The sequence below is a fragment of the Vanessa tameamea genome, chromosome 17, assembly GCF_037043105.1.
Source record: "Vanessa tameamea isolate UH-Manoa-2023 chromosome 17, ilVanTame1 primary haplotype, whole genome shotgun sequence".
NCBI classification, from domain to species: Eukaryota; Metazoa; Arthropoda; class Insecta; order Lepidoptera; family Nymphalidae; genus Vanessa; species Vanessa tameamea.
The window spans coordinates 8,484,131-8,511,703 of record NC_087325.1 but is presented as its reverse complement, the minus strand read 5'-3'; the positions used below and the strand labels follow the sequence as shown (position 1 = coordinate 8,511,703).

Here is a 27,573-nt window from a genome sequence, read left to right as displayed (position 1 = left end):
TATACTACAGGATACAGATGTCATTATCATAAACATTTAACAGTATTATAGAAAAAAAAAATTAAGATATAAATTTATACTTATTTACGAATTAGTGATGTCCGTAAAATGTTTTAAAATGTGTAAAATATATTAAGAAATTATACCGAGAATTATGCACAAAGGCTGTCACTGATGAGATAGAAATACATTTATACAAGCTGAATAATATTCTCTGTATTCCGACTTCCATAACTGCGGTAACCATACACAGTCATATGTTTTAGTAGTAGTCTCGTCACGGACTCTCTTTTGACTTTTTTCAATTACGGTTTCGATGGGGCTAGCATGTCCAAATAGAGTAGTCAGTAAAAAAAAATTACAAATCTTGTTTCAGGATGATCCCGGAAGTGACGACTGTATCAAATAGTGAAACATGCCCTTCAACGAGACCCAACGCACACAAACTCTACAATATTCTCAAAACAATATACTCCAAAAATCATTATCAAAATCAAACAAAATCGGGTGAACAACAATTAGAAACGGAAGTGTCATACGCAAATAGTATTAATATGTTAAGCACAGATGAGATTAACAGGTTAATCATTGAATATGCTTTTCGTGGAAGTGATATATCATACGCGAGTTAGTTGTGAAGTTAAAATTGTTTTGTGTTCAATACTGGTTCTATTGATTTAAAACACTCTTTTACCTAGAGTTCAGTTTAGTTCACGGTCAGCAATCAACTTTAATAGGCTTATATTTATTAATAATTCATTGCAATTAAATAATTTAAGTACATAAATAGACATACAAATATTTTTAATTATTAAGTGATATTTTATAATAAGCTGCCTCAAAATAGAAGGGTTTATCTTTACGTAACTGGTGTTTGTATATAGCGCGGTTACTTCAGAAGTTATACCAAAGTTTTATATAATTCTTTCACGGGGTTTATGGGGACGTTTTATTATTTGTAATTTACGCCTTGTAATTTTTTCCGCGCTCTTTATTTTTATTAAAGTAATATATTCGCAGATAGTGAGGCCATCTGCTAGTGAATGATTTTTAAGACCCTCTACATATAATCAAAATTTTATCTATTGCATTAGACTTAGTAACTATTATTTATCTGATCTATTTAGGAATGAATATCTGACTAATTTGTATAAAAAGAAAGTATTCATTTTCTTATTAAAAGAACCGAGTATAATGCTATTATTTAGATAAATCATAACAATAGTCTAGATTTTTGTTTATATTTTTAATTATAATTATAATAATAGTACATATATATAAATGAGTATTTTCAATGAAATATACTAATAGTAAATTCTTATATTATTTACCTAAATACATAATTATGTTTTACAATGTTTATTTTCTTTAAAATTATGAATATGTCAATACAATTATACATTTATATTATTATTTTAAGATATTAGTAATTATACTTAACGCCAAAGCATGTCTAGTGTCTAGATTAAGATATTTTATACTAATTTTAATTTTATTTCAAAGTATATTTGCTGACATTTTGTATTAATAAACATTTATTTACCTTTAGTAAGACTTTCATTTTAAGAATTGTTAGAAGTATCAACAGCCTTTAGTATCCTTTTTTAAATTAATATAACTCCATAATCATACATATTCTATTAATCCTATTTTTTAATAGTAATCATTAATAGTAATATTAAAAGTGGAGGGGCGCGCCTTCATGAGTGAATAGATCTACAAGCAGTAAAGAGCGTTTATTATAGAATACAATAAGCTTTAAATAACACTAACAGGTAAATCTTAGGATGAATTATAACGGCATATGTTACTAAAAAACAATAGAAGAAACTAAAGTACTAACGACACAGTACAATTGTAATTATATAACATATAAATTTATAAGTTCTAGAGACTTTAAATAGAAAACGATAAATATATATTTTTTGTAAAATTTTATTTGGACTCTGCGATTTACATTTCGGCTTTGCCTTTTTTACGTTTTTACATATAAAAGTAATACAATATTTATAAATACTTGTTCGTATTATTTGTTCATGTATCGTTCATCCGGTTTCCGGAGTTGAGGCTGTGTATAGTTGTGTTTGAAGTTTTCTGTGGTAGTGCTATCAACGGATAAAAAGCTAGCGTGCGAGTCGCATCCGATAATTAGTTTAAAAAAACCCCATTTGAAATAGACAAAGGTCTGATTATTTTTAACTTAAATTATGTGTAAACTGATTTGCTTGTTCGTTATTTTTAAACACGATCCAACTTATTCTACCTATTTATATAGTATACATATAACATATACATAGTATATATATATATAACAACCCGAGCCCGGTAAAATCTAGTATAAAAAGAATTATGACTGTATATAAATATATTCATACGATGAATATTCATTTCAGTTTCTTATATGTGTCTGTGATGTTACGTACACTTGGTATATGAAAATTAAATTGTTTTATTATGCCTTAATAAACTTTTTATTACGCCGAGTCAAAAGGTATTTACAAATAGCACATAAATGCGGAAACCTACAAAGAATGGTACAATATTGAAAAGGCTTCTGACCTCTGCATCCGTCTTAAAGCCATACTGTTATCCGCTGAAGAAGCGCTGAGCGCTGTTACAACCCGAAATCTCTCAAATTATTATCTTTAAATAATAAACTGGAGTATCAACTGTTAGTGATGTATAACACCCGTGACCTTTGCCTTATAGTTTAATAAAATAAAAATATAAATTATCTCAGGTTAGATTAAGTGTACTCAATTTGAATTAAGTGTACCATATTTGAAACGGCTATCTTTTTCTATTAAGTTTTGTAAAAATAAAATTACTTAATTAAATAATTAACAAAGATAGAATGGACGTCCTTGAAAGTACGAAAAAAAATATAGAGTCAAAATGAGATTCATTATTCATTTATTATATTTTAAAAAGTACCGAATATTGTTTTTCATCATTGTGTCTCCTTTTCTGACTGTTAAAAAAAACACAACTGTCAAAAAGTATTGATATTATTTCCTAATCTCATGTAAGACAATGAAGATATCTGTCTAACTGCAATCGATATTTACATGAAAAATTCAAATATTTGAAAATAACAAGCAGAAATTGAATCGCCTACAGCGCATAAACCATTTTTCCAATCGTTCGTTAAAAAAAACGGAACAAAGAAACAGAGTGTACTTTACATGCGATGCTTGAACTACAAACCAAAATGAAATTATATGATTTTCAAATTTCGAATTTCTGTATATAAATATAAGTTTTTTGTAACTATTCGGGTATTTGTTTGACATATAATGTAATCTTTATTGTAATGTAATTTTTTTTAGTTATTAAAAACAAACAGCGCACAGCCAGTATAATTTCCACAGATACTTAGCACGTAAAAGGGAATTAAAAATGTTCCTTTATGTCTAAACATAAATTAAACTTATAGAAACTGCTCATATAAAACAGATGGTATAATTTAATTTTCGTAAAGTTATAAGAAATATAGAAATGTATACTTATTTGTTGGCTGAAGCTATAATTATTTGTTGTATGTTTTTTTTTACATGACAGTCCATAATTTGTAAACCTTTAGTGTTTACAATAATATTTTGGTAATGATTTTAGGATTTTATTAAAAACATAGAAATTAAACAAATATATAATGTGTATGTTTTATTCTTTTTATTGTTTAATTATATAATTATAATTACAGTATATTATTATAGCAGTGAAAATAATTATTGAATTGATTCTTAGGTTTACGAGTCTCTCAAAGAGTATCAACATAACATTTTATACTTAAGTATGTAGTATTACTGGAATATTAAATAAAACAAATTGAATTGATAGATGAATTTTATTTTTAAATACTAATTTATATTTTTGATCGATTCGGATTAGAAATAATAAAGACCATTTTTGTGGACGAATTTATTACATACAATATATCAATAGTTTTTTTTTTGTTTAACAAATATATTTCATTATTGACTAGTATTAATGACTAGAGTACCCTTTCGGGCCACCTGTTGCGTTAACAACAATCAACTTTACACTTAAACACCTTAAGCACTAACCAGAGCCCCTTAGTAAGGAAATAGAATAGTTCTTTGTATAGGAAGATCACACCGATATACATACATATTACACTGAATAAATAACCACTGTAGTGAAAAATGTTCGAAAGTGAAGCTAGGAGAAGGTTTAGTTTCGTGCGGGCTCTGGGCCAAGCAATACTCAGGCCATCGCCATCTCGCCGATCCCACGGAGAAGGCGTGAGCGCAGCCTTGAGAATACCGGGTGTTCGATGGGGATCCCACGGCCGTGCAAGAATCGCAGCGTCTCCTGAGCGCACACCAAGAATCCTAGTTGTTCAGGATCCATATCCACAGGTACCGAATCAAGCAGAGGGTCGTCGTTTTCGTCTCCGTAAGCATCCTGGCTCTCGTGATCATTCATGTTGTCAAACAAATTATCCGAATTGTGGTGCTCATTATCCATTTCCACTGAACAAATCCGTCCAAATAAACGTTTAAGCGCTTGACGCTTCTCAGCATTATCAGGATCATTCATTAGCGGTTCGCTGCGAGAACGCTTGCGACGCCGCTGACGCTTAACGGGCCGCTCAGCTTCATTCTCGCGTTCGCGCTTACGCTTGCTCGTCATAATCGCTAGCAGTTTGCCCGCCGGCGTCGGGATACGGACTGCGAATGGGCCGTGCACAGGGAATTGAAGGGTCTCGATGCGATTACACTAGGTGACGTTCGTCTCGTTCGACTCCGCCGATATTGTGCGGGATAGAGCGAGACAACGTGGCCAGCTGCAAGAGTAACAGCTGGGCGAGCAGATGCAGGGCGCGGGGCACGCACGCTTTGTTTGATAAAGTTTATTCGGGAAAATAAAACTGTTAGCCGCGATTGCGCGAGTCTGCGGGGCGAGGGGACGCGCGGGACGAGAGGACTGGCCCGGTCGACAGCTGCGACGCATCTGCCGATTCAGGTGAATTCCAACTGTCTCAAGGTGCCGACACAGAGCAATTAGTCGCGGCGAAGCCTAGCTCGTATGTAAACAAAGCGGACCCATTTAGGCTATGCTTTGGAAATTTGTACGGAAAACGTGGAGCGCGCTCCAAACGTAATTAGCGTGCAAAAATAAAACCTGGCTGAGTTCATTGTTTTACGCTCGGGCTTGTATGTAAACTAATAGCTATCTGCGTAAATTGTAAAAATCAATACTCAGGTTTATGTAGTACCGGGAAACGAGCTGCCGGCCTCTGTACCTAGCTTTATGTACTGTATTCAGGTAGACTGTTATCGCCTTATGTCTATATCTTGATAATCCTCTTTGAAATATAATGAACAGATACGCCAAGAAATGTATAACAACTTGTACATTTCTTGATGTACATTATATGTATATATGTAAAATTATAACATCTTGTCACACGCTTAAATTTTTTGTAGAGTTATCGTTAATCGTTATCGAGAAATTATCTAAATATCTTACGTATTTATATTAAGATTTATGAACGAAATCATATTTCATTACTAGTCGCGGCGCTAAATAGTTGAAACGTTGATAGCACACAGTTTCAGCAATTTCATTACAAAGGAAACGTCAAATGCTTTGAAACTTTGGAAGGTATCTCACTTCGGAATAAGGATTTGTTAAGCGAAATTGAACTTTATACCTGTCGATTTAAGGTATTACTACTTGACACATACAAAACACATTTTCTGAGAGGGATCACAAGTCATTCCTCAAATAATCGCCATAGACCTCACGTTCACATAACAGTTCACACATAGATCTAATTTTAGGAACAGACGTTGGTATTCTGCCAAAGAATTTATTTTAAAATCCTTAATACGTAATAGAGAGTAAGTTTTGTTAAAGTAACATTACTCCATTACTTACTAACTTAGTTGTGAAGTTCGACGTCGTTAAGTTAGTGTATCTTTTGAACATAGTACGTTATATCGGATAGGAGTACGTTTACTTTACTTAAAACTAACTTAGTCTAATGGGGTCGAAACTAGGAGGGTTTTTTGAGGATTCAATTTAAGTTACAAATAATCACTTCATCTGGATGCTGTCTGCTTTATTTTCTTAACATATCTTCTCTTAAAAATATATTTCTTATGTGTAATTATTATCAATGATATTCACTTATTTATTATTTTTATTTATATTAAATAAAATGAAGGATTAACTGTTATATCTGAACTCAATTTTCAAATGTATTTGTTATTTATTAGATTTATATTTAATAAAAAAAAATAGTCTTCAGGTGTATTTTTATGTATGAGTTTGTAAGTAGGTATTTATATTACATATTAAAATAAATACTCGAAAATTATCTATCAGCTTTTGTACAACGGCAAAGAGCAATGTTTGTCACTTTCATTTGGGAAAAGGTATCGAGAAAAATATATCTATCTCGCGCTAATAACAGTGCGTTCATATGACTAGTTTCTCTATCTCTGTCATGCAATATTATGAAGCAGATTGGTCTCAGATTTGTTGTTCCTTTTAACAGAATACACACAGAGATTAAATATTACTTGTATAATCTTACTTTTATAAAAGCACTATACTGTTTTTTTATAAAGAATAAAAATGAAGTGAATATGGTTTTACTATTTTTGTACGACTGTTTTTTTTTATAGTAAAATTACGCTGATGCTTCATAGAATTCTTTTTTTAATTTTCGAATGAAGTGACTTTTTTAATTGCTGCATTTTTAAAACGTTATAAATAATGTTTTACGGTCTGCAAGGTTTATACCGTAAAATATTATTTTGTAATCATTTTTGTAATATGAAAGTACGTGTAGATTTTAATATTCGTTTTTAATATGAAAAATAAATTGATATAATTTGTCTAACCTTTTTTTAATTAACTATAAATAAATAAGATTAAACCTTGCGTTTTCCTAAAGTATAAGTTGTCAATTTGGTAAAAGGATGTTCTTCCAAACTCAAAATATTTAATAGCTGTAACAAACTGTAATTATTTTATTGATTGTAAAAAGTCTACTAACGGCAAGAAAAAAATATGCGTTTTGAGTTATTTTATTGCGATTGCGTTTTAAAAGAGATACAATAAAGGTAATTGATATATTTATAGTTTTACAAAACAAAACGATTTCGAATCTTCTAGAAATTCTAGAAAACATACATCATTTTATTTATCGTAAGTTCTGAATTCTTAACGTAATTTATTACGAATACATTTGATTTGAAAGATTTACGGTCATAATGATCTTTGCTATGTGAATATACTGGAACGGGTGTTCACCTGTTTTTTTATGTCGTAAGTTGAAAGGTAGGCAAATGGGCCACCTGATAGGAAGTGATCATCGCCGCCCATAGACATTAGAGCCGTCAGAAATATTAATCATTCCTTAAAAAACACCAATGCGTCTCCAACCTTGGGAACAATGATGTTATGTCCTTTGTGTTTGTAGTACATAGACAGACTTAAACCAGAACCCAAAAACACTAACTATTGTTATTTGATGGAAGAATATCTGATAAATGGGTGACACCTACCAGGTGGACTTGCCAAAGTCCTACCACCAAGTTGTAAAAGCCACTGTGGAAGGAATATATCTTTCTTATCATAGCAGAAGGAAATTACCGAGTAAGTTAAATTAACTGAATTTAAACTTTGTCAAAATTCTCTTTATTCAATACACATTATATATTTTTATTGTTAAAAATCTAATACAGCAAATAAATATTACCCATTTGAGAATTAATGGAGGTGGAAGTTCAGCGGGAATACGTACATTTCTATTGTCAATAACCTAGCAATCTTTGGATCGATGTTACTGATGAGATGTTACCTGTCATGTCATGTCGTTTATTAAGCTTTCCGATGTTTATTTAAATAAACGTCTGACTTATACTGGATTTAACGAACGTTGGTGAGCAATACGGAAGGATGTTGCAGAATTCATCTCTTAAGAGGGTTTAATAGGGGAAAGTTTGTATTGAATTGATTGTAATAAAAAAATTTATGTTAGAATTATTATTATTATCGGTGTTTGATCGACTGTTTTTGATTAAAACACAAAATGTTAAGAGCGTTTTTTAATCATCTGACAGAGGGAAACTGAAATTAGGGATGAAAGTTGGTGTGAAACATTTTCACATTTGAAGCTAAACATGTTAGAACATCTTAGGTCAAATGTCTGATGACATTATGTGTAATTATACTGGCTCACTCACTCAGTATCAGTGTTTCCGGTCGCTCGTAAACACTACCAGTATAAATTGACCTCTAAGCGTGGGTAAAAGGCACACGACTAAAGGTCGCTCTGTCCACTTACGTTATATTTTTTAGACATAAAAAGTTTCTTTTCATACAGAACCTTTAAAGAGAGAGACTTAATGCAACAAAAGGAATAATAGGAAATGTAGATCGGATGTCTGGTGAAGCAGACTGTTACCGCTCGGAAAGACTGGTTTGAAAATGCCAATTACGTATTCAACTATTCACAATTAACAAACACATTTCTTTAACGACTAGAAGCTCAGATAAATACTTTATTAGCGGTAGAATTGGCTCCGATAATGTATTGTTATTGATCGCGGTTACTACAAGAGCTGAGAAAAATCAAGTTTTTATTAGCAAATTTTTTAATTAGTAGATTTTTTCACCGAGATAATTTAATTATAATTTACAAATCTTTAAATATTAAGTCGCTTTTTGTTTTTTTGTTTTATAAAGTCAACCAACGGATTTTGATGCGGCTTTCGCTAATAGAAAAAGTTAGAAGGGTTTGTGTATATGACTAGTGATCCGCCCCGGCTTCGCACAGGTACAATTTATTAATAAATCAAATGAATTCATACTATAAAGTTTATTTATTTATTTCTACCATGCTATTCTTTTGTACATATGTACATGTGACAGTTCCCTCACTTTTCTTTTGTTAAAAGGAAAGTTGTTATTGGTTGGCGGGTAAACAGATCTAATGAAAAGAGGTTACCATCGCTCATAGAAATCGGAGCAGAAACAAAAATAAACATTGCTTATATCTCTAAAGCACCACCAACATTGGGTACAAAGGTTTTATGTCCCTTGTCTGTCTATACTTAAACTGGCTCAGGCACTCTTTAAAGTGGACGATAGCAATACTAAATGTTGCTGTTTAGCAGTAGAATATCTGATGAGTGGGTGGTACCTAACTAGACGAGCTATTTTACTGCATAGATGAACACTGGAAATGAATTACATGAACACATGTATCATATAAACTAAGTCAATTATTAAACCATTGATATATTCTGATATTATATTTGCTCTTTAATAAATATATAAACTAAAATTATAAAGAGGTTTAATTAGTTTTTTTATTTATAGGCTGTGTGCTCCGGAAACTATGATCCAATTTTAAAATTTTATTTACTGGTAGAAAGTCACGTTATTCCTGAGTGCTATTGGGTATACATTATAATTATATCATATCGCTTTATTTATTAATAAATTTGATCCGTGCGAAGTCGGGACGGGTTGCTATTCTTTAATATAATAGTCACCTTAATACATTAAATATTATTTCGTTGTGTTGCATATGTGTGTGTCATAGCATACTATAGTTAATTACATAGGAAGAGATGAAAAAGGACAGAAAAACAGACGGAAATTGCATTTTATATGCGTAATAACAGTTTCACAAACCAAAACAAAATATCATTAAAACGCGAGTCGAACGCAATCAGATTATATTCCGCTTACCCGGAAATCAAATTTCATTTAATGAATTAAAACGTTTGCCGACGTATTTTGAAACAGTTTTTAATTACGCGCTTGTCAGTAGGAAAGCTCATTACGTGCGATGAATCAATACTTGATTCGTTCCCTGATAGACTATTGTTTAGGATGTTAAAATGAAATGAATGAAAAATTACATAGATTTGTCTGTTTTAACCGACGTTGAAATGGATGAACTCTCTATTTTCAGACAATATTATGCTGATACTTATGAGTAATTATCTGTTGAGTTATTGGATTATGTATAAGGCAGCCGCTTCTAGTCACTGGAACAAATGGAGAGTGGGTTCAATAAAAAGCAACAAGGAGGTTTTTGTCAAGAAATTCTCACTAGCTAGCTCTCAGTTTGCAAAATGGTAGTGTTTACACTACCGTGTCTAGATAAACACTTAAATCCTTGGTCCTGCCTGAATTATTTCCGGTTATGTGATCGTTCCGGACTACTTAGAAGAGTAAAGGAAAATTCACTTGTGTGCCTAGTTGGTTATCCTCACTTGTCAATAGAGCCATTGTAAAAATCGGTCAGTACAACTTATGGAAAGATTTTTATTTAATCTACAAATATTAAGGAATCATTCTTATGCACATATCTGTCCATAAATTAAATATGTAATGGAATAAGATAAAAGTATAAGTTTAATCTTTCTTTTACTTAAATATGACTATTATATACGCCACAGAGTCCTTTATGGAGTGCTTTTTAATTAGATATAATATATTTAGCGTACAAAACTGAAATAGATTAAAAAAGACAAGAATTTAAATTACTTTAAACAATTTATTAACAAACCAAAAATATAAGATTTTAAATTAACATGGTTATTTTTATTACTAACAGTTTTTATAACGAGACTCGTGAACAAGACATTCGTAGATAATATCGAAATATCGAGCTCCATCAAATAAAAATAAAAACATGGTAAATATCCCGTTATAAATACTGTTAGAAACAAAAAATAGTTTTAACTTAGAATTTATCTTAACATATATAAATCACCAAATCATAGATATCGAAGTAAACTACTTACTCAGTTGAGCTTACAAATCCAAATAAAACAAAAGGAACTCTTTTAACAAATTAAAAGTCGCGCCAATATCGACCTTACTGTCTGCGCTCAAAAAGAAAAAAATAATGGCGGCTTAATTCGGTTTCGCGCGCTTTTGTTTTTTTATTTTATTTTATTTGTTCTAGCCAGTTGTTTGGATAAAGGAAGCTCCTAAATATTTATTCACTTTTTGTTAGTCATATTCCGATTTGTGTTGTATAAATCGCTTCAGCTATATTAGGTGAAGTTCGGTTATTTATTTATATAAGGTTGCCAGACTAGCAAACAGGTTACTATTGCCCATAGACATTCTAAAGTTTACGATAACGATGTCATGTCCCTTGTGTTTGTAATAACAATGCTTCTCTCTCATCCTTCAAACACAAACAAAATCATGAGTGGGTGGTACTTAACCACTTGGGTGGTAATCACTCTAAAAAGTTTCTTATCAGAATACGGTTATGTTACTTAACTGTATTGTACCTGGTTGAGTGTAAGAGGTGGTGGGGCAGTGTACCAGGCGGAGCTGTACGCGCTCTATCAGGCGACGAACCTAGCGGCCAAATTAAGAAAAAAATCTGTGAGGATCATTAGTGACTCAAGATCGGCGCTGCAAACGTTAGTGGACCAAATAATCACGAACTGGATAGCAGTAGAAATAAAGAAGAATATACGTGACCTGGCGAAAAGCGGCATATGCACCGAATACTGTTGGGTGAAAGTACACGCAGGAGTGTGGGGAAGTAAGTCCGCAGCCCAGACATACTACAGTTGCCCTCTGTTATATATGAAGTGGACGTTGAGGCAAAAAACGATACAAAAATGGAATGACAGATATCAAAACGCAGAAACAGCTGGGGTGACAAAAAAAATCTTCCCAAATGTAGAAAAGGCGTACAATAGTTAGGAAATTAAAAATAACGCTGCACTTAAATCCAGTTATGACAGGTCACGGTGGATATGGGCAATATCTCCACCGGTTTAAATGTAAGGAAAGCTCGACTTGCTCCTGTGATGACGATTCTCCAGAGCCGAAACTGCATTTATTAGCAGAATGCTCAAATACATAACGAAATACGACACAGAAAGGCAAGTAAATTGTATAATTAAGCGCGCAAACGATTTGTAGGTACCATAGGAGCAAATTTTTAGAATATTGCACATACATTACTAAAAAGACAAATAAAATAAGTAGTAACATAAATTAAAGACAGTAAAACAGAAAAAAATGTCGGAGTTTGGGGGCCCCTTGTAAAAGTGCTAGGAGAAAAAAAAGAAGGAGGTGGTGGGGTTTTTTTTATCTTAGGTACTAGATAGGTCCTTAACTGTACCCCTCACACCGTATATACTTTACTAATTTTTTTTGATTAGCTAAGCAGTTAAGCCATGAAAGGGTAACAAACTAAGTGAGAAGGTTCTCAATTCGTCGGTTTTTTTTTATATATTTTCCCCGATCCCTCAAAGATGCCTGAACCGATTTTTCCGAATTCTTTTCTTTTTATTTGAAAGGATATAATTCCCAGGTTATCAGCATCTGATAATAGGATCCGAGGAAAGTCTTAAAATTTTATAGACAAACTTGAAGCTATTTCGGTTTTTTTTGGCAGTGATTCGCTTCCGGAACGGGCAATTTAGCTAAGTCGATCTGATGATGAAGACCAGAGATGGCCCACGGAGTTGCAATAGCAAACATTACCAAAATTATACGTTCTCAAAATTGGCACACAACATTCTTGGTCTACTATCACAGTGCAATACATTTTATTTGTAATTATTTGGGTACAGTACCTTACTGAACCCATACGGTTTACCTTTCGGCAGAAATGTAGGTGGAAATTAGTTAGAAATTCATATAATAGGGCTGTAAGTGGTTAGATTAATATGATATATCTTGCTGTGGAATATTCGCACGAGTATCTCTTATGGAATTAAAAGTTTAGTTCTAATTTGGTAACGATTTATAGTTGTTAAAATTTAAAGGCACCGTTAAAAATTAAGAATATATATATATAATTATGATAACGTATTAAATTAAATAGTAACAGCCTGTAAATGTCTCACTGATGGGTTAAGGCATCCTCTTCCTTTTGAGGAAAAGGTTTGGAGCTTATTCCACCACGCTGCTCCAATGCGATTTGATGGGAAGAATCTAAATTGAAATAAGAGGATGAAACTTTTTAGGTGGTTTTGTTATTTAAATATACTTCATACGTTTATAATATTAAGTTACAAACAAGATAAGTTCCGTGATTGAGTCAAATATACTAAGACTAACCGTACCTAGGAAATTGTATGATAAGTCTATAGCCCGTTTATTCCATTTATTAAGTGGAACGTTGCAGGAAAACGTCTCATTTACGTGATAAAATGTCGAGAGGTAGTCCAATGGGGTCACGATATGATACTTTGACATAAAGAGAACAATGAAGAAGTAACACTGCTTAACGAACGAGAATGAAGGGGAGCGAAGTTACATTTAAAATCTCGATCATAAGGAAAAATAGAGTGCCTGTGAATTTTGTACTACTGCCACGACGTTGCAATGTGTTTTCATCGATAAAAATGTTGCAGATTTTCATCCCACACATAAGCATCTTTACGATGTATTACGAGCACTGAGAACGAGATGAATTATAATCAAAATTTAAGTACACTTGATTATCCAGGTGCTTGACTGGACTTGAATCCGCAATCATCGGTCTAAATTCACGTGTTCTAATCACTGAATAATCTCAATTTAAATCTACGTGGTTTTATATTTTTGAATTATATTATAGATTTTTTGTTAAATTATTATTTAATTTAAGATGTTGACAATGTTTTTAATAAAAATATAGTCTTTTTAGTACAAAATAAGTACTATATTGCCGAACACTAGGGCCGTGATTTAGCAAGGATCCGAAACGCGTGTCCGAGACGTGCGTCCGGGGCGTGCCTCAGTGGCGCGTGTCCGAGCGCGTGACTGTTTTTCGGGCGCGTGTTTTTAACTCCATTAGCCGGAGTCCTTTGAGCTTGTTGAACATTACAATAATAACAATTGAGTTATTAATAAAAAATGAAAATTAAGGCGATTCAAAAATAAACGGTTACTCAATGCTATGCGGATTTTGATGAAATCATTTGATAGGGTTGTTTTAATCCTAAAAATATACATTTAATTTTCTTTAGCTTTCAGCAAACATCTCTCTTACATGTTTTTATAAATATAAGACTTTTTAAACGATTTTACTATAACATGTTTTCGATTTCAGACACCATATTGTTTCCAGAGCGAGATATTTTTATACAGGGTTATTGGTAATTCGACGTATTCCCGTTAGGAAGTGATAGGGGACTGATTATTTGCGATAATTTTAACTCCCATATGCATGATGCAAAAGTGAACCATTTTTGAGTTATCACGTTTTTTAGATTTTTTCAAAATAAGTCAAAATTGCAACTTCAAAAATTTATTAAAAAAAAAGTTTCGATTAAAATTTACTTTTTTCTTCTGATTTATAAAAACGATTAAACACTGAATATTTTTCAATATTTAAACAATAATTATCGGTCCAAACTTAAAAATGCGAGACGGAAAACGATATTATTTCAATATTTTTTTAATTTTTTTCTCTCAAATATGCCTGAAAAACAAAATAAACATTATGAAACTTGTTCTGCAGATTATTTTAAAAAATATAATCGTTTAATTAGCTTTCCGAAAATGAATAAAAAAATACATTTTAAAAATGATATAAAATTTTAACCATTTATATAAATAGGGTTGTCAACCCCAAAAACTAGCACTCAATCAGGACAATTCAATTTAAAACAGGACGCAGCAATAGAGTAGCGAGAAGAAAGCTGTATAGTTGATTTAATTTGTAGCGAAAATAGGTTAATGAAATTCTATTGATAATATTTTATGTGATATTAATATTTGAGCCCGTGCAGCACGATCACTCGCGACGATTGAGCCCCGTATCATAAGCAAAAATGGCGTTCGAATTTTCAAATACATCAGGGTTTTATAAAAACCCAGGACGCTGTTTAAAACTATCTATGACTTTCTAAGACACTTCATAAAAACTAGGACATGTCCTGAGAAATTGTACGGTTGGCAACTCTGTATATAAAGTAAATAACATTATTCACGATTAATTAAAGAGAACCAGAACAAACACGATTACAGAACAATTAAGAAAGTGAAAATGAAATATATATTGTATTCAATTATAATGCTACTCAATATAAGTTATTATATTAAGTATGAGTTTTTTTAGAAAAAATTGTATTTCATAGACATCTTTCAAAACCTTTTTGCACGCTACAGCCATTTGTAGGTTTATATCAATGTTTGACGTAATTATCAAAGTTTTCCATAGATGGCGCTTTCACCATTACACGTGGTTTTTATTTTGTAAATATATTTATTTAAAATTCAAACTAGGAAATATAAAACTGACATCAAAAAAGGGAGTTTTTTCGTTTAGTGTTTTCTCGTTTATAATTCCATCACCATGTAAAAGAAAGTTATTTGTTAATTAACTGCTGCTAGTTATTTGTACGGTGTATTTATATGAGTTGTATGTATTACTCTCGAAATTAATTAATAACGTATTTCTTTATTGGTTAAGTTAAGCAATTAAAGTAAAACAATACAGTAATGTAAGATAATGTTAAAACAATGTTCCCGGTTCCAGCGTATCCAGAAGAGAGCTTAAATTGCCCGCCAATGCTTTCTTTTTTTTTTAATGTTGCCCGCTTCAAAAATCGTAGCGACAACACATATGTGGACAGATTTGCAATATATATATGAGAATTTAATGAGAATAAATTAAAATCGGTTTATGTTAATTAATTTTAATTTTTCTATGATGTATAATTTTTACTAAGTTCCATTCTTATACTAATTATTTTCTAATTTAGATGGAAATCAATTTATTCAAACCTTTATATATACATGTCTAGAGTTAGATATCAAAGATATAGATAATTATAAAAATATCAATATTTAAATTTATAATATACCATCAGTTGCTATCGGGTTCATTCAAATTAAGAAATTTCCTTTTTAAATTGAAATGGAACAAATTTCTATGTACGGCCTGTATCAAATAAAAAGGTTAATCAAATGAGGTTCACATTCCGATACAGCCGACTTGATTAACTTCTTTTTGAAGTCGGCTGTTAAAAGGTAGGTAACATTATTGCACGATATTAGTTACAGATGGTTTTTCATCTATTGTCTTGTATGTATTTGTATTGTGTGTATTGGTTTATATAAATAATAAATTGATTTTTGCTTTTTTTTATGTTTTGTAATAAAAAAGTGTTAATCATTATAATGATTGTGATACGAAAAGAAACTTTATTTATATTGCATGTAAACATTCATAAAAGTATTTTTGACAAATATAACATTTCAAATCGTTTAATTCAATTTCATTCATTCATTTCAATTCCTTATAAGGAGAGGAGGTGTTTGTCTAGTTGTGGGACATTTATATAGGTTACCTATTTATTTTTTATTTTATGATATATGTTGGCGGATGAGGAAATGGGTCATCTGATGGTAAGTGGTCACTATCGCCCATAGACGATGGCGCTGTAAGAAATATTAATCATTCCTTACATCGTTAATGCGCTACCAACCTTGGGAACTACGTTATGTTCCTTGTGTCTGTATTTCACTGGCTCATTGACCCTTCAAACCAGAAAACAACAATACTGAGTACTATTGTTTTGCGGTAGAATATCTGATGAGTGGGTAACTATCCAGACGTGCTTGCCCAAAGCCCTACCACCAAGTAAATGAAGTAAAATTTAACTTAAATAGGATAGGATGTCTTCGAGACGGAAATACCTCGTGATAAAAACAAAAAAAGGCTCTATTTAGGATGTTCAAATTTACAGTATGAATAAACGAGTTTAATGAAGGAATACAAATTTTATCCTAAAATATAACATGTTTAAACACGAAAATGCATCAAAGAAAATAATACTTATTAAATCTCACTTCGAGTGAAAAATTTGAACACTATGTTTTTCGCTTTATTGCCAGAGTGAGCTGTCAGTTTGTATCAGTATAATCTATGTAGTATTTTTAAAAAATAACATTTTTTGTCGAAGAAAAGTTTTTCCAATATTTGCGGCCAAAACAATTTTTAGGGTAAATGCTTGATGTTGTGTTTCGTTTTACAGAATATAACTTACATTTTACTGTTGTTTATTACTTTTAAGGTTATTTACATGAGTAAAGGTTATAAGGAATAAATAATCTAATAATTCGTACATTACTTACTTAGGACTGTATCTTAAAATTAAAACAACAAACCGCCACCATCACCATAATAACAATATTTGTTGTTATCAACTAAATAGTTGTATAGTTCATAATGTAAAGGAAAATTAAAAATAACATTTTTTTTTTAATGTAATAGGTGGCCGTATTAAGTGGATAGGCCACCCGATGGTAAGTGGTGACCACCGCCTATAGACATTGGCACTGTTAGAAATATCAACCATCCCTTACTTCGCTAATGCGCCACCAACCTTGGGAACTAAGATGCTATATCCCTTGTGCCTGTAGTTACACTGGCTCACTCACCCTTCAAACTAGAACACAACAATACTGTGCACTGTTGTTTAGCAGTAGAGTATCTGATGAATGGGTGGTACTTGGCCTACCTTAGACAAAGCCCTACCACCATGTAGCACCACAAAGTCATTCACTTACTAATTAAAAAGATTTAATTTTATTCTTAATATGAATTAATTATACTTCTTATTTTATGTATATAATCAACTTAACGAACTATTTTCATAATCCTATCAGTTCTTGGTTTCCTTGCTGATTTCCAATACGTAAACCAGACGTAAACCAGAACCTCGATAATGTAGTTCGAATTCTCAGGGAAGAAGGCACGATATTTTGTAGCGTTGCCAAGTTGATTGGCGATTCATCCAAGTGATGAGATGTCTCTACAAAGCCGCCACCATGTCCGTCCAAGTACAGAATCAGCAAACAAATCCCATACCATTGCATCGAGGAGTGAGATAAGGGGACGTTATTTCCCCCAAATTGTTCACTAATGCAATGGAGGACATGTTCAAGACGTGGAACTGGAAAGGACGTGGCATCAACATCAATGGCGAATACATCTCTCACTTGAGATTCGCAGACGACATCGTCATCACGGCAGAAACGCTGCAGGACCTACAAAAAATGCTGAATGAGCTGGCTGATTCTTCTATGCGCATCGGCCTACGGATGAACTTGGATAAAACCAAGGTCATGTTCAATGAACATGTTCTACCGGAACCGATTACGATACAGGGTACCGTCCTCGTTTTCAAAAATATGTCTACCTCGGGCAGACATTGCGATTAGGTAGAAACAACTTTGAGAACGAGGTGAATAGAAGAATTCGGCTAGGTTGGGCAGCATTTGGGAAGTTACGTCCAATCTTTACATCGTCGATCCCACAGTGCCTTAAGACGAAAGTCTTCAACCAGTGCGTCCTACCCGTCATGAGATACGGAGCCGAAACGTGGACACTCACGACAAGGCTGGTCCACTAGTTTAAAGTCGCTCAGCGTGCTATGGAAAGGGTTATGTTCGGCGTTTCTCTGAGGGATCGCATCAGAAATGAGGTGATCCATCAGAGAACCAAAGTCATCGACATATGCCACCGGATTAGTAAGCTGAAGTGGCAGTGGGCTTGCCACATTTGTCGTTGAACGGATAACTGTTGGGGAAAACGCGTTCTAGAGACCGCGTCTCGGCAAACGTAGTGTACGACGTCCTCAGGCACGGTGGAGTGACGATTTACGCAAGACGCCTGGCAGGAGCTGGATGCGAGTTGCCGAAGAAAGACCACAGTGGCGTGCATTTGGAGAGGCCTATGTCCAGCAGTGGACAAATATGGGCTGATGATGATCCAATGAGCACGTTTTGACTTTTTTATAGACAGAAATTAGACAGCTTTGATTCTAGAAGTTGGAAGTATATATTTGGAAAGCGCGAAATTTTATTCTAGTCGTGTCGTATTTGGCATCTCATCAAATTGCGAGGATTATGGAAATAGGTTTGAGCACACATCTGTGATGTATGTGGTTCCGTCTCCATTGTCATACATAAAATCGGTCACTATGATACAAGGATTTTTACCTCATAGCATTACGTATTATCTTTCATATAAGAATAAAAAAAAGAATATCCTGTGCACAGAAATAAAGAAAATTAAAAAATGTATTAGTACTGTCAAGAAAACATCCCTTCATTTACCTGTTTAAGCAGAAAAATTGACATGACAGTTCTGACAGCAACTTCGGAACTTCGACATTATGAAAGAAATAAGGGAACGCATATTTTTACCATATATTTTTTAAATACTTCGAACCCGTAATTTTACCCGCGACTTATGCAGCAGCTTTACCCTTCGTCCTTGTTTGCACCCCTGGCAACGTGAACGATAATTTTCATGATGTTCGGTTGAGTAGTTAAGACGTGAAAGCGTAACAACCAAACAAACGAACACTTTCTCATTAATAATTAATATACCATATAGGTAAAAGGAATTACTTCCTTTTTTCCATAACTACCAAAATAAATGAACCACTTTTGGGTAAAGACCTTTATTCTCAAAGAGACCAATTAGATCTTATTCCATCACCTGCTTCAGCATAACAGAACTCTACAACTATGTGTTTTCATGTGCTTATTTTGTATTTAAAATTCAAATTCCGTGCTCGACGATGCAGGAAAACATCGTCAGAAAACCTGCACGTGGTGGATGAGAATCAACCACGTGTATCCAGCTCGCATTGGGGCAGCGTGGTGGAATATCGTGATGTAGTCTTTATATGATGCAGAATATTTCAATTTTATGGTAGTAAGTTTAATTTTATATTAAAAGGAGAGTGGAAGAACTTATAAAAGGCTCCACAGTTCGTATCAGTAGAATCCATTGTACGTACCAGTGGCGAGGTCTTGTTGGCTTGATAGACTTGTAGTAAAGTTACGGTTCAAGTGTTCTTGTAAGCTGGTTAACTCGTATTATTTGAACGTAATCTAAATATTTTAAATGTTATCATTTTGACTAAATAACGAGACGATCCGTTCGCCGTTCAATGCATGCTTAACCCCGACGAATACTTAAATAAATTAAATAATATGATAAAATATTTTAATAGTGTCGGCAAAAAATGAATTTGCGAGAAAACACCCATTAATAATCATTGCTCAAAAGCATTTTAAAACGGCAGTGTGGCAACATCATTATGTTACAATTCTGTTACGAAATGCCACGGCTGCCTGCTGGGCACGTAGCACATTACGCATTTTTTGACACTGTAACGTACCACTCGTCTAGTCTAAAGAATCTTGTTTTAAGAAAAAAATCTAAAGTGCAATTGATTTGATTTCTACGCGGGTAAAAAAGTCGGACGTAGTCCACTCTAACCAAAAATAAAAAATAGCGCAGATATTTTCAGCCACGGATTACAGTTTTTATGAAAGCGTACATAAGCTTTTGTATATATAGGTTGTTTTAAAAAATAAAATAATCCACAGTTTATATTTTGTATTCATAAATGGATTTCAGTTTGGTTTGGGTTCATGAATATTTTATCAAAATAACGGGAATGACAATTTCTTGTCGTTTAATTAATTCAAATGGGTACCCAAAAATTAGTTTGGGACTTATGTTTCATAATTTCGGGTATTATTACACACTGTTACTATAATATTCGTTCTGCTTTACTTACCGTCCTATATTTGGGCAGTCTGATGGCCCTTTTGTTATTTTTACCAACAATATATTTTTCAATAGTGTTGATATGAGTGTGATACTTATTGAATAAGTCTTCTTTAAATAGAATAATTATGAAATACATCAAAAGATATTGACATTGATTTATTCAGTAACATATTCAATAAATTTAAAAATTTTGCACAAGTTTGTATTATATTGCAAGCCTGTGAGTCAAATAACGACTGGACGTTTTTGTGCTGGCATTCCAAAAACAAATGAATATATTTTTTTTTACCTTGAGCTAGAGAGTTTATGGCTATGGAATCGGAGTGCAGCACCACTCTGAATTATAGGCAGCTCAAATGTTGAATGCTTCACATTCCATCTAAAACAAAACGTCAATCCATTGTTCCTTTGTCGACGGACAGCAAGTCAAAATAATCAATAAGTTTGAATGTTTAAGTGGCTCTGCGTTTAAAGGGTTGATCGTCAAGATAAACTTCATCTAACAGATTATAATAGGTTGCTTTTGAGAAACGATTTATATAGTAGGATTTGTATTTTTCTTTCAAACGGCTCTCCTGATTTTAATTTAGTCATATTAATAGCTCGTAAAAGTCTCCAACTTTTAGAAAAAGGTTTCTCTCCTCCTTGATAAGATATGTAAATTATATTTAAATTGCTGCTCTATTGAAAGTCTGTAGATATGATATACGTGAATGAGTAAATGGACTACCTGATGGTAAACGGTCAACGGTCACCACCACTCATAGACAATGGCGCTCTAAGAAATATTAATAATTTTTTGCTCCACTAACCTTGGTTTAAAAACTAAAATGTTATATCCCTTGGGCCTGTTACACTGGCTCACTCACCCTTTAAACCGGAACACAACAATACTGAGTACTGCTGTTTGGCTGTAGAATATCTGATAATTGGTTAGTATTCGAATATTTTATTTGATATTTCTTCCTAGCATAATGTAATAGAGCCGAGATGGCCCAGTGGTTAGAACGCGTGCATCTTAACCGATGATTTCGGGTTCAAACCTAGCTAAGTACCACTGAATTTTCATGCGCTTAATTTGTTTTTATAATTCCTCTCGTGCTCGGCGATGAAGGAAAACACCGTGAGGAAACCTGCATGTGTCTAATTTTAATGAAAGTCTGCCACATGTGCATTCCACCAGCCCGCATTGGAGCATCGTGGTGGAATGTGCTCCAATTGTGCTGAATGACATTATTATTGACGCAGTTAATGCCGAATATATAATAGTTGTCAGTTAGGCTCCTACGATTGTTCCGTTGCAGAACAAAAGGCTCATTGAGAAAAATATGGAGTATAATCTAAAAGGGTTCTTTAACGCGGTTTTCTGGTCTTGTCGGAAAAAAAGAATCTTCCTTTTAATGTTTTCATTTTTTGACGACCTCCTTGGTCGAGTAGTGTGTACACCGGTTTTCATGGGTACGCCACTCCGAGGTCCCGGGTTCGATTCCCGGCCGAGGTGATGTAGAAAAAGTTCATTAGTTTTCTATGTTGTCTTGGGTCTGGGTGTTTCTGATACTGTCGTTACTTCTGATTTCCATAACACAAGTGCTTTAGCTACTTACATTGGGATCAGAGTAATGTATGTGATGTAGTGCAATATTCTTTTCTTTTTATTTATTTTTTAATATTTGGCGAATATAAATGTTATTGTATCAACCAGTCCGTCCTGTAATGTAATATTGACAAAACAAAAAAAAACTTTTCTGCGCACGATCACGTGAAAAACTCAGAATGAAACATTTCCTTCTCATATTTTTTCGTTTTTGTGGAAGTTTATCGAATGTATTTTTTGTCCGAGATACCAAAGGAAATTCTAAGATTTGTGCATAATATATTACAATTATATACTTTGACTAATTTATTCGCTATCAGCATGTCGAATTTCTTTTAAATCAAATAATTATGTTACTAATATATTTCTAATTTCATTGCAATGATTATCTTCCTAGGGACATTATATTTCAATTTCAATTTAATCAAATTGTTTTATCGAGTGTTGAAAAATTTAGAGTTGGCAAATTTTGCTACAATCCAAAAGATTCAAGTATCTCGTGATCAATTAACAAGGCTCAGATCAGAGTGCCCTTGAATATTTAATTAAGTTAGCAAAATAAGGGCTTTACTGTTTTATGGATATCATCTTGTGTCGTTCGTCACTGAAAGCTACTTTATATTTTATATTATGTGGTAAAAGCTGGTTTCTAAAAAAATAAATTTCGAAAATGTAGTTATTTTATTTTATTGTCTTGGAATTCTTTCGAAAGAATTATTATTGTAGTTTCACTTTTATTGAATTATCGATATCGATAAGTGTATTCCATAATATATAGGTTAACCTATAACCTTAACCTGTTAAATAGGAGTGAAAACTTTTTTGTGCCGTATAACTTTTAATGACCATTTAAAATTATTGGGTTTTTCGGGAAACTCGCAGTAGCAGAGCGGAGTTTGGAAGTTGAATGTTTTTTTTATCCGAGGCATAGTTATTTGCACTACTATGCCTCGGAAAGAACGTTCGTGTAAGATCGTTCCATAGGCTTATGAGAATGAGAGAAGAAAGATTACATCTATGTTTGCGCATATACTTTTTTGTTATAATATTGCCAGCACAGTTGCCAGTCTTATAAAATTATTTATGGCTGCCGTAACAGGGATGTCTTTATTGAATTTAGTTCCACGAATCTGCTTGTAGAACATTTGTCTTGTCCTTTTTTAAATTTTAAGTAAGAGTCGTGTCTTTTAATCCCTTTCATTTGGGGCACTTTTTGGTCGATTGGTAATATTCTCATTAGAATAATGTAAATATTATTGACTAGTGTAATCTCTTCCTATTTCTATGTTCATTGACACTCACACTATTGAATATGAGACGTAACTAACATATTTTTCGAACGAAGGTCTTTTCACGCGACTTACGTCGTCAAATAACGAATAAGCGTTATGCCTCTTCCAGGCGACAATTTCCTTTTATTTCTGTGTCTCTATTATATACGATTTAATAAAAAGTTATTTAAACTGTTTTTCTGTAATTGGGCGGGATATTTAATAACAATTTTATTTCTTGTCATTGAATTAATTAATATAATATATCAATACAGAATTCAGAGCGAAAGCAAAATAGTCTAAAATAATTATAAATATTTTATTATAAAAAAAAATTACAATAAAAAGTTTTTCCAATAGTTAAATAAATTAAGTTGAATATATCCTCATTCGGATACAAATGTGTTTACCGAATAAGGTTGTTAATATCGTAAGTAATGTCGATTATTACGGCCGGGCGCGCATTCCATCAGAGATCTGTCGCGCTCCGCCGAGCGTCAAATGATTCTGACTCGACAAGCGAACACATTGGAAAAGTTATTAGACATGTATATATATATATATCCTTGTAAATAGTGAGATTTGATAAACGTTGACTTTGAACTTTGTCTAGCACTTCGTTGCATTTGTTCAATCTGTTAAATACTTAGATTAAGTTTGATGACATTTTATGACAGAGCTTGGAGTTAAAGTTTTTTCGTTGATTCTTATATAAGACAACTAAGAAAAATAATCACAGCACAACAATTTTTTTTTACAGCTTCGGAATATATATTTAAAATAAAACATTATTTATTTGCTTAATTCTAGTTTCTTGGCATTTGGAAAAACGTCAATAATATAATAAGTGTACTTTATTAATATTCTATAACATCAAGTTTAAATTTATTGGTTAATATAAATTGGTTTGCAGATATTTGCTATGCAATTGATTACCCCGTGTCAGGAAGGATCTTTAACTTTATTAAGTCGAAATTCTTGGTGTTACAAGTTTAATATTAATTCTCGTGTTTATACAATGTTTGTCGTTATTTCTCTCAAACATTTATGTTGTGATATTGTTATGGTTATTCATGGTATCCCTTCTTACACAATGCTCCACAAATCATGGGCTATAAGATATTTTCATGTTTTTTTTACAACACTAGATCACAATTGATTTGGAACACGTCAATACTAACAGACATAATTGTGTTATGTATATTAAAATTGTCATTGACAGAATAATTCTAAATAAATAATTCTAATTTACATTTATATGTATGTTAAGGTTAAAAAAGGCTTTTTTATTGTTATTACATTAAAATTAATAATTGTTTTTATCTTTGAACTCGTGATAAAACATTAAAATATTTTTTTTTTAATAATAATGTATGCATTGTTTCAAAATCAAAATCAAAACATACTTTATTCAAGTAGGCTTTTACAAGCACTTTTGAATCGTCATTTAACAAACTATTTAAAGTAAAGCTACCATCGGTTCGGAATGTAGATTCCACCGAGAAGAACCGGCAAGAAACTGAGTAATTAATCTGTTTCAAAATCTAAAAATACGGTAATGTTAGTTAAATATAATTTCCCTTTTTTATTAATATAATAACTATCTACTTTTAGTAACGATCATTAGCACAAAGGCCATTTACTTCAACCGGAGGACTTAATATCGGTGACTAAAACTTCGTAATTAACGGAGTAAGCTTAGGGGACAGTATAATGATATCTATGTGGTATTGCAGTTACGCTGAATATCTGTGTAATTTCAAAGAGAAACCCTGGTGGATTGTTCATTGATAGCGACAGACTCTTGAATAAAATATCCACGCTGGAATTAAAGTTTAGTAGCTTTTATGACATTCTAATCTTTGATATACGTATTTCTTCTTTAACTCGTGTGTGCGTGGCGTATACTCCGTTGCTATATTCGGATATAACAATAAGAAAATCATATTAATTTTATAAACGATACTTTGTTTTTATTATATTACTTTTATTTGTATATTTTTTATAATATATTTTTAATAATAACCAATTGCAATGTCAACGAGAATCGATCAAGTTGTTTCTGTGAAGTCCAAATATACATACGGGTTTAAGCGGAAGTAACATCGACGCTATAAATACACACACTCAAACATGTATACACTGAGACATCCGTGCATTGCATATGAGTGGGCAACGGATTGAAGACTAGATGATAGAAGTTCAAAAATCGGATGGTATTCACATAAAGTAAATTAAAGTAACAACGGTAAATGATCTACTACTGGGCTAAGACTTCCTTTCATTTTCAAGTGAAGTATATTTCGCTACGCAGCTCCAATGCAGTTTTGTAGCTGCACATGTGACAGAATTTTATCAAAGGTAGGCATATGACTATGAGTCCACTCCACCTGAGTGTTAGTGTTAGTGGAGTCCAAACGCGAAGACCAGGTCAGTACAGTCAGGGAGAATGAATTGCCCTAGTCGCCCTAGCCATCCCCGGCAAGGTGCCTCTTCACGCCTCGTTTGAGGGAACCTAAGTTGTAAGAGGAGAGGAAAACGTGTGCGACATTGAAAAGAGTTGTCGATTCTATTTGTACGCGATGGAATTGATGTTAAAGTTAGACGGTGGCATCGCGAGACAGCACGCGTTTCCTTAACATTTTTTCCTTCACCGTTGAGCATGATATTCATTATACCACAAATTAAGCACATGAAAACTTAATGATCGTCCGCCATTTTGATCTTTACGTGTATGTCAATATTTTTAAAATTTATATGATTGATCATATACGTGATATTTAAAATATTTAAATTGAATACTTACTTGAAATTGTTCACCGTAGATTTTAGTTAACTAGTAGTATTAATTTATAGTAAAACAAATGAATTGTGCCAATAATAACTTCATAGACATACATGGCGTATTCCTCTCTGGCTTCAAACTAATCATTGAATTCTAAAAATAGATCATTTGAAAATTGCTAGCTACGGCTTCTTAGAAGTTATACTGTAGAACCGTATAACTTCTATCATTGGTCAGTGCAATGTTACTGTATTAATTAGGAATTTTGGTGGTATAGAATAATCAAATCATCTGTCAATTTTCTTTACGAAGAATAATATATCTCGAAGAATCTCGAAGAATATTCCCTCCAAACGTTAATTTGATAAACGTTACATATGGAATACCATTAGCCTTGCCAATCACTTAAATCATATCGGACAAGTATTTGTAATCGGATATTAGAATTTTCAGTCAGTGACATCTAAGTTCGGTAATAACAATATTATTTTATTGACTTTTAGTTTATATTACATACACATGTATTAAGGTAATAGAGATATATTACATTGACCAAGATATATGTTGACGTAAATACAATAATATTTACGTATATATATGTTAGTGTTGCATATCGATAGACTATCGATAGACTATCGAAAGTTAAGGTGTAAGCGATATTATCGATAGTATCGATAATATCGATAGCTCCCCATGAGTAATACTATTGATACTATTGATAGTTTTGCATATACCATTACTTTTAACCTAAACTATCGATAGTATCGACAGTTTTGTGCTATCGATAGCCAGTAATTTCCGATAGTATTACTTTATCAAGATAAGTAATTTAGTAGACCAAGTATAGTGTATATTTAAATAAATAAAATTAAATTTACAACTATATTTGATTTTAGAATTAAGACATTTTGTACGGAATAAGGAATTATAAAAAATTTAAATGCGAAAAATGCTGCAGCTGTCAATATTTTTTGTGTTTGATTTATGAATAAACATTACAAATACTCATAACATTAAAAAAAACTTTTAGGAGGAGGGTGGCATTACAATGAAACTTCTTGGTAGTAATCTTGAGTGTAGCGATTAGAATATATTAATTGCGAAAATTAATAAGTATTTAGAAGGGGAGTAGCAGTATAGTAAATTGTACCGAGTAGAATTGTGGTATATTATATTAATAGAATCTTCATATAATAGGCGCGAAAAATTCTCATTTCTGAGATCATTTTCTAAATAATTTGTAAATATGTTAGCGCAGCCTGAACACGTATTTTCGATTTTTCGAACTGTTTCTGTTTCAGTTACTCTATTTTCTATTTTTTTATGTCTTTTACGTATTTCATGTTTTATGGTAGCTTGT

General features: G+C 32.5%; 2 protein-coding genes across 2 annotated transcripts in view; one reads left to right on the top strand and one right to left on the bottom strand.

Annotated features, from left to right (window-relative positions):
• Window positions 1-3,906: 3,906 nt before the first annotated feature.
• LOC113400489 (uncharacterized) lies at window positions 3,907-5,000 on the bottom strand. Its single transcript, XM_026640067.2, has one exon. The coding sequence runs from the start codon at window positions 4,654-4,656 to the stop codon at window positions 4,228-4,230; it is 429 nt and encodes a 142-aa protein (XP_026495852.1). The 5' UTR covers window positions 4,657-5,000; the 3' UTR covers window positions 3,907-4,227.
• The window catches only part of LOC113400490 (uncharacterized), a 37,695-nt gene continuing 14,959 nt past the window's right edge, over window positions 4,838-27,573 (top strand). The window contains exons 1-2 of the mRNA XM_064217578.1: window positions 4,838-4,855; window positions 4,902-4,989. Coding sequence (XP_064073648.1) covers window positions 4,838-4,855; window positions 4,902-4,989 — 106 coding nt within the window. The remainder of the gene's footprint in view (window positions 4,856-4,901; window positions 4,990-27,573) is intronic.

What these genes read in the sequence shown, in the direction of transcription:
- LOC113400489 (XM_026640067.2), bottom strand. Translation starts at nt 4,656, where the DNA reads ATGACGAGCAAGCGTAAGCGCGAACGCGAGAATGAAGCTGAGCGGCCC.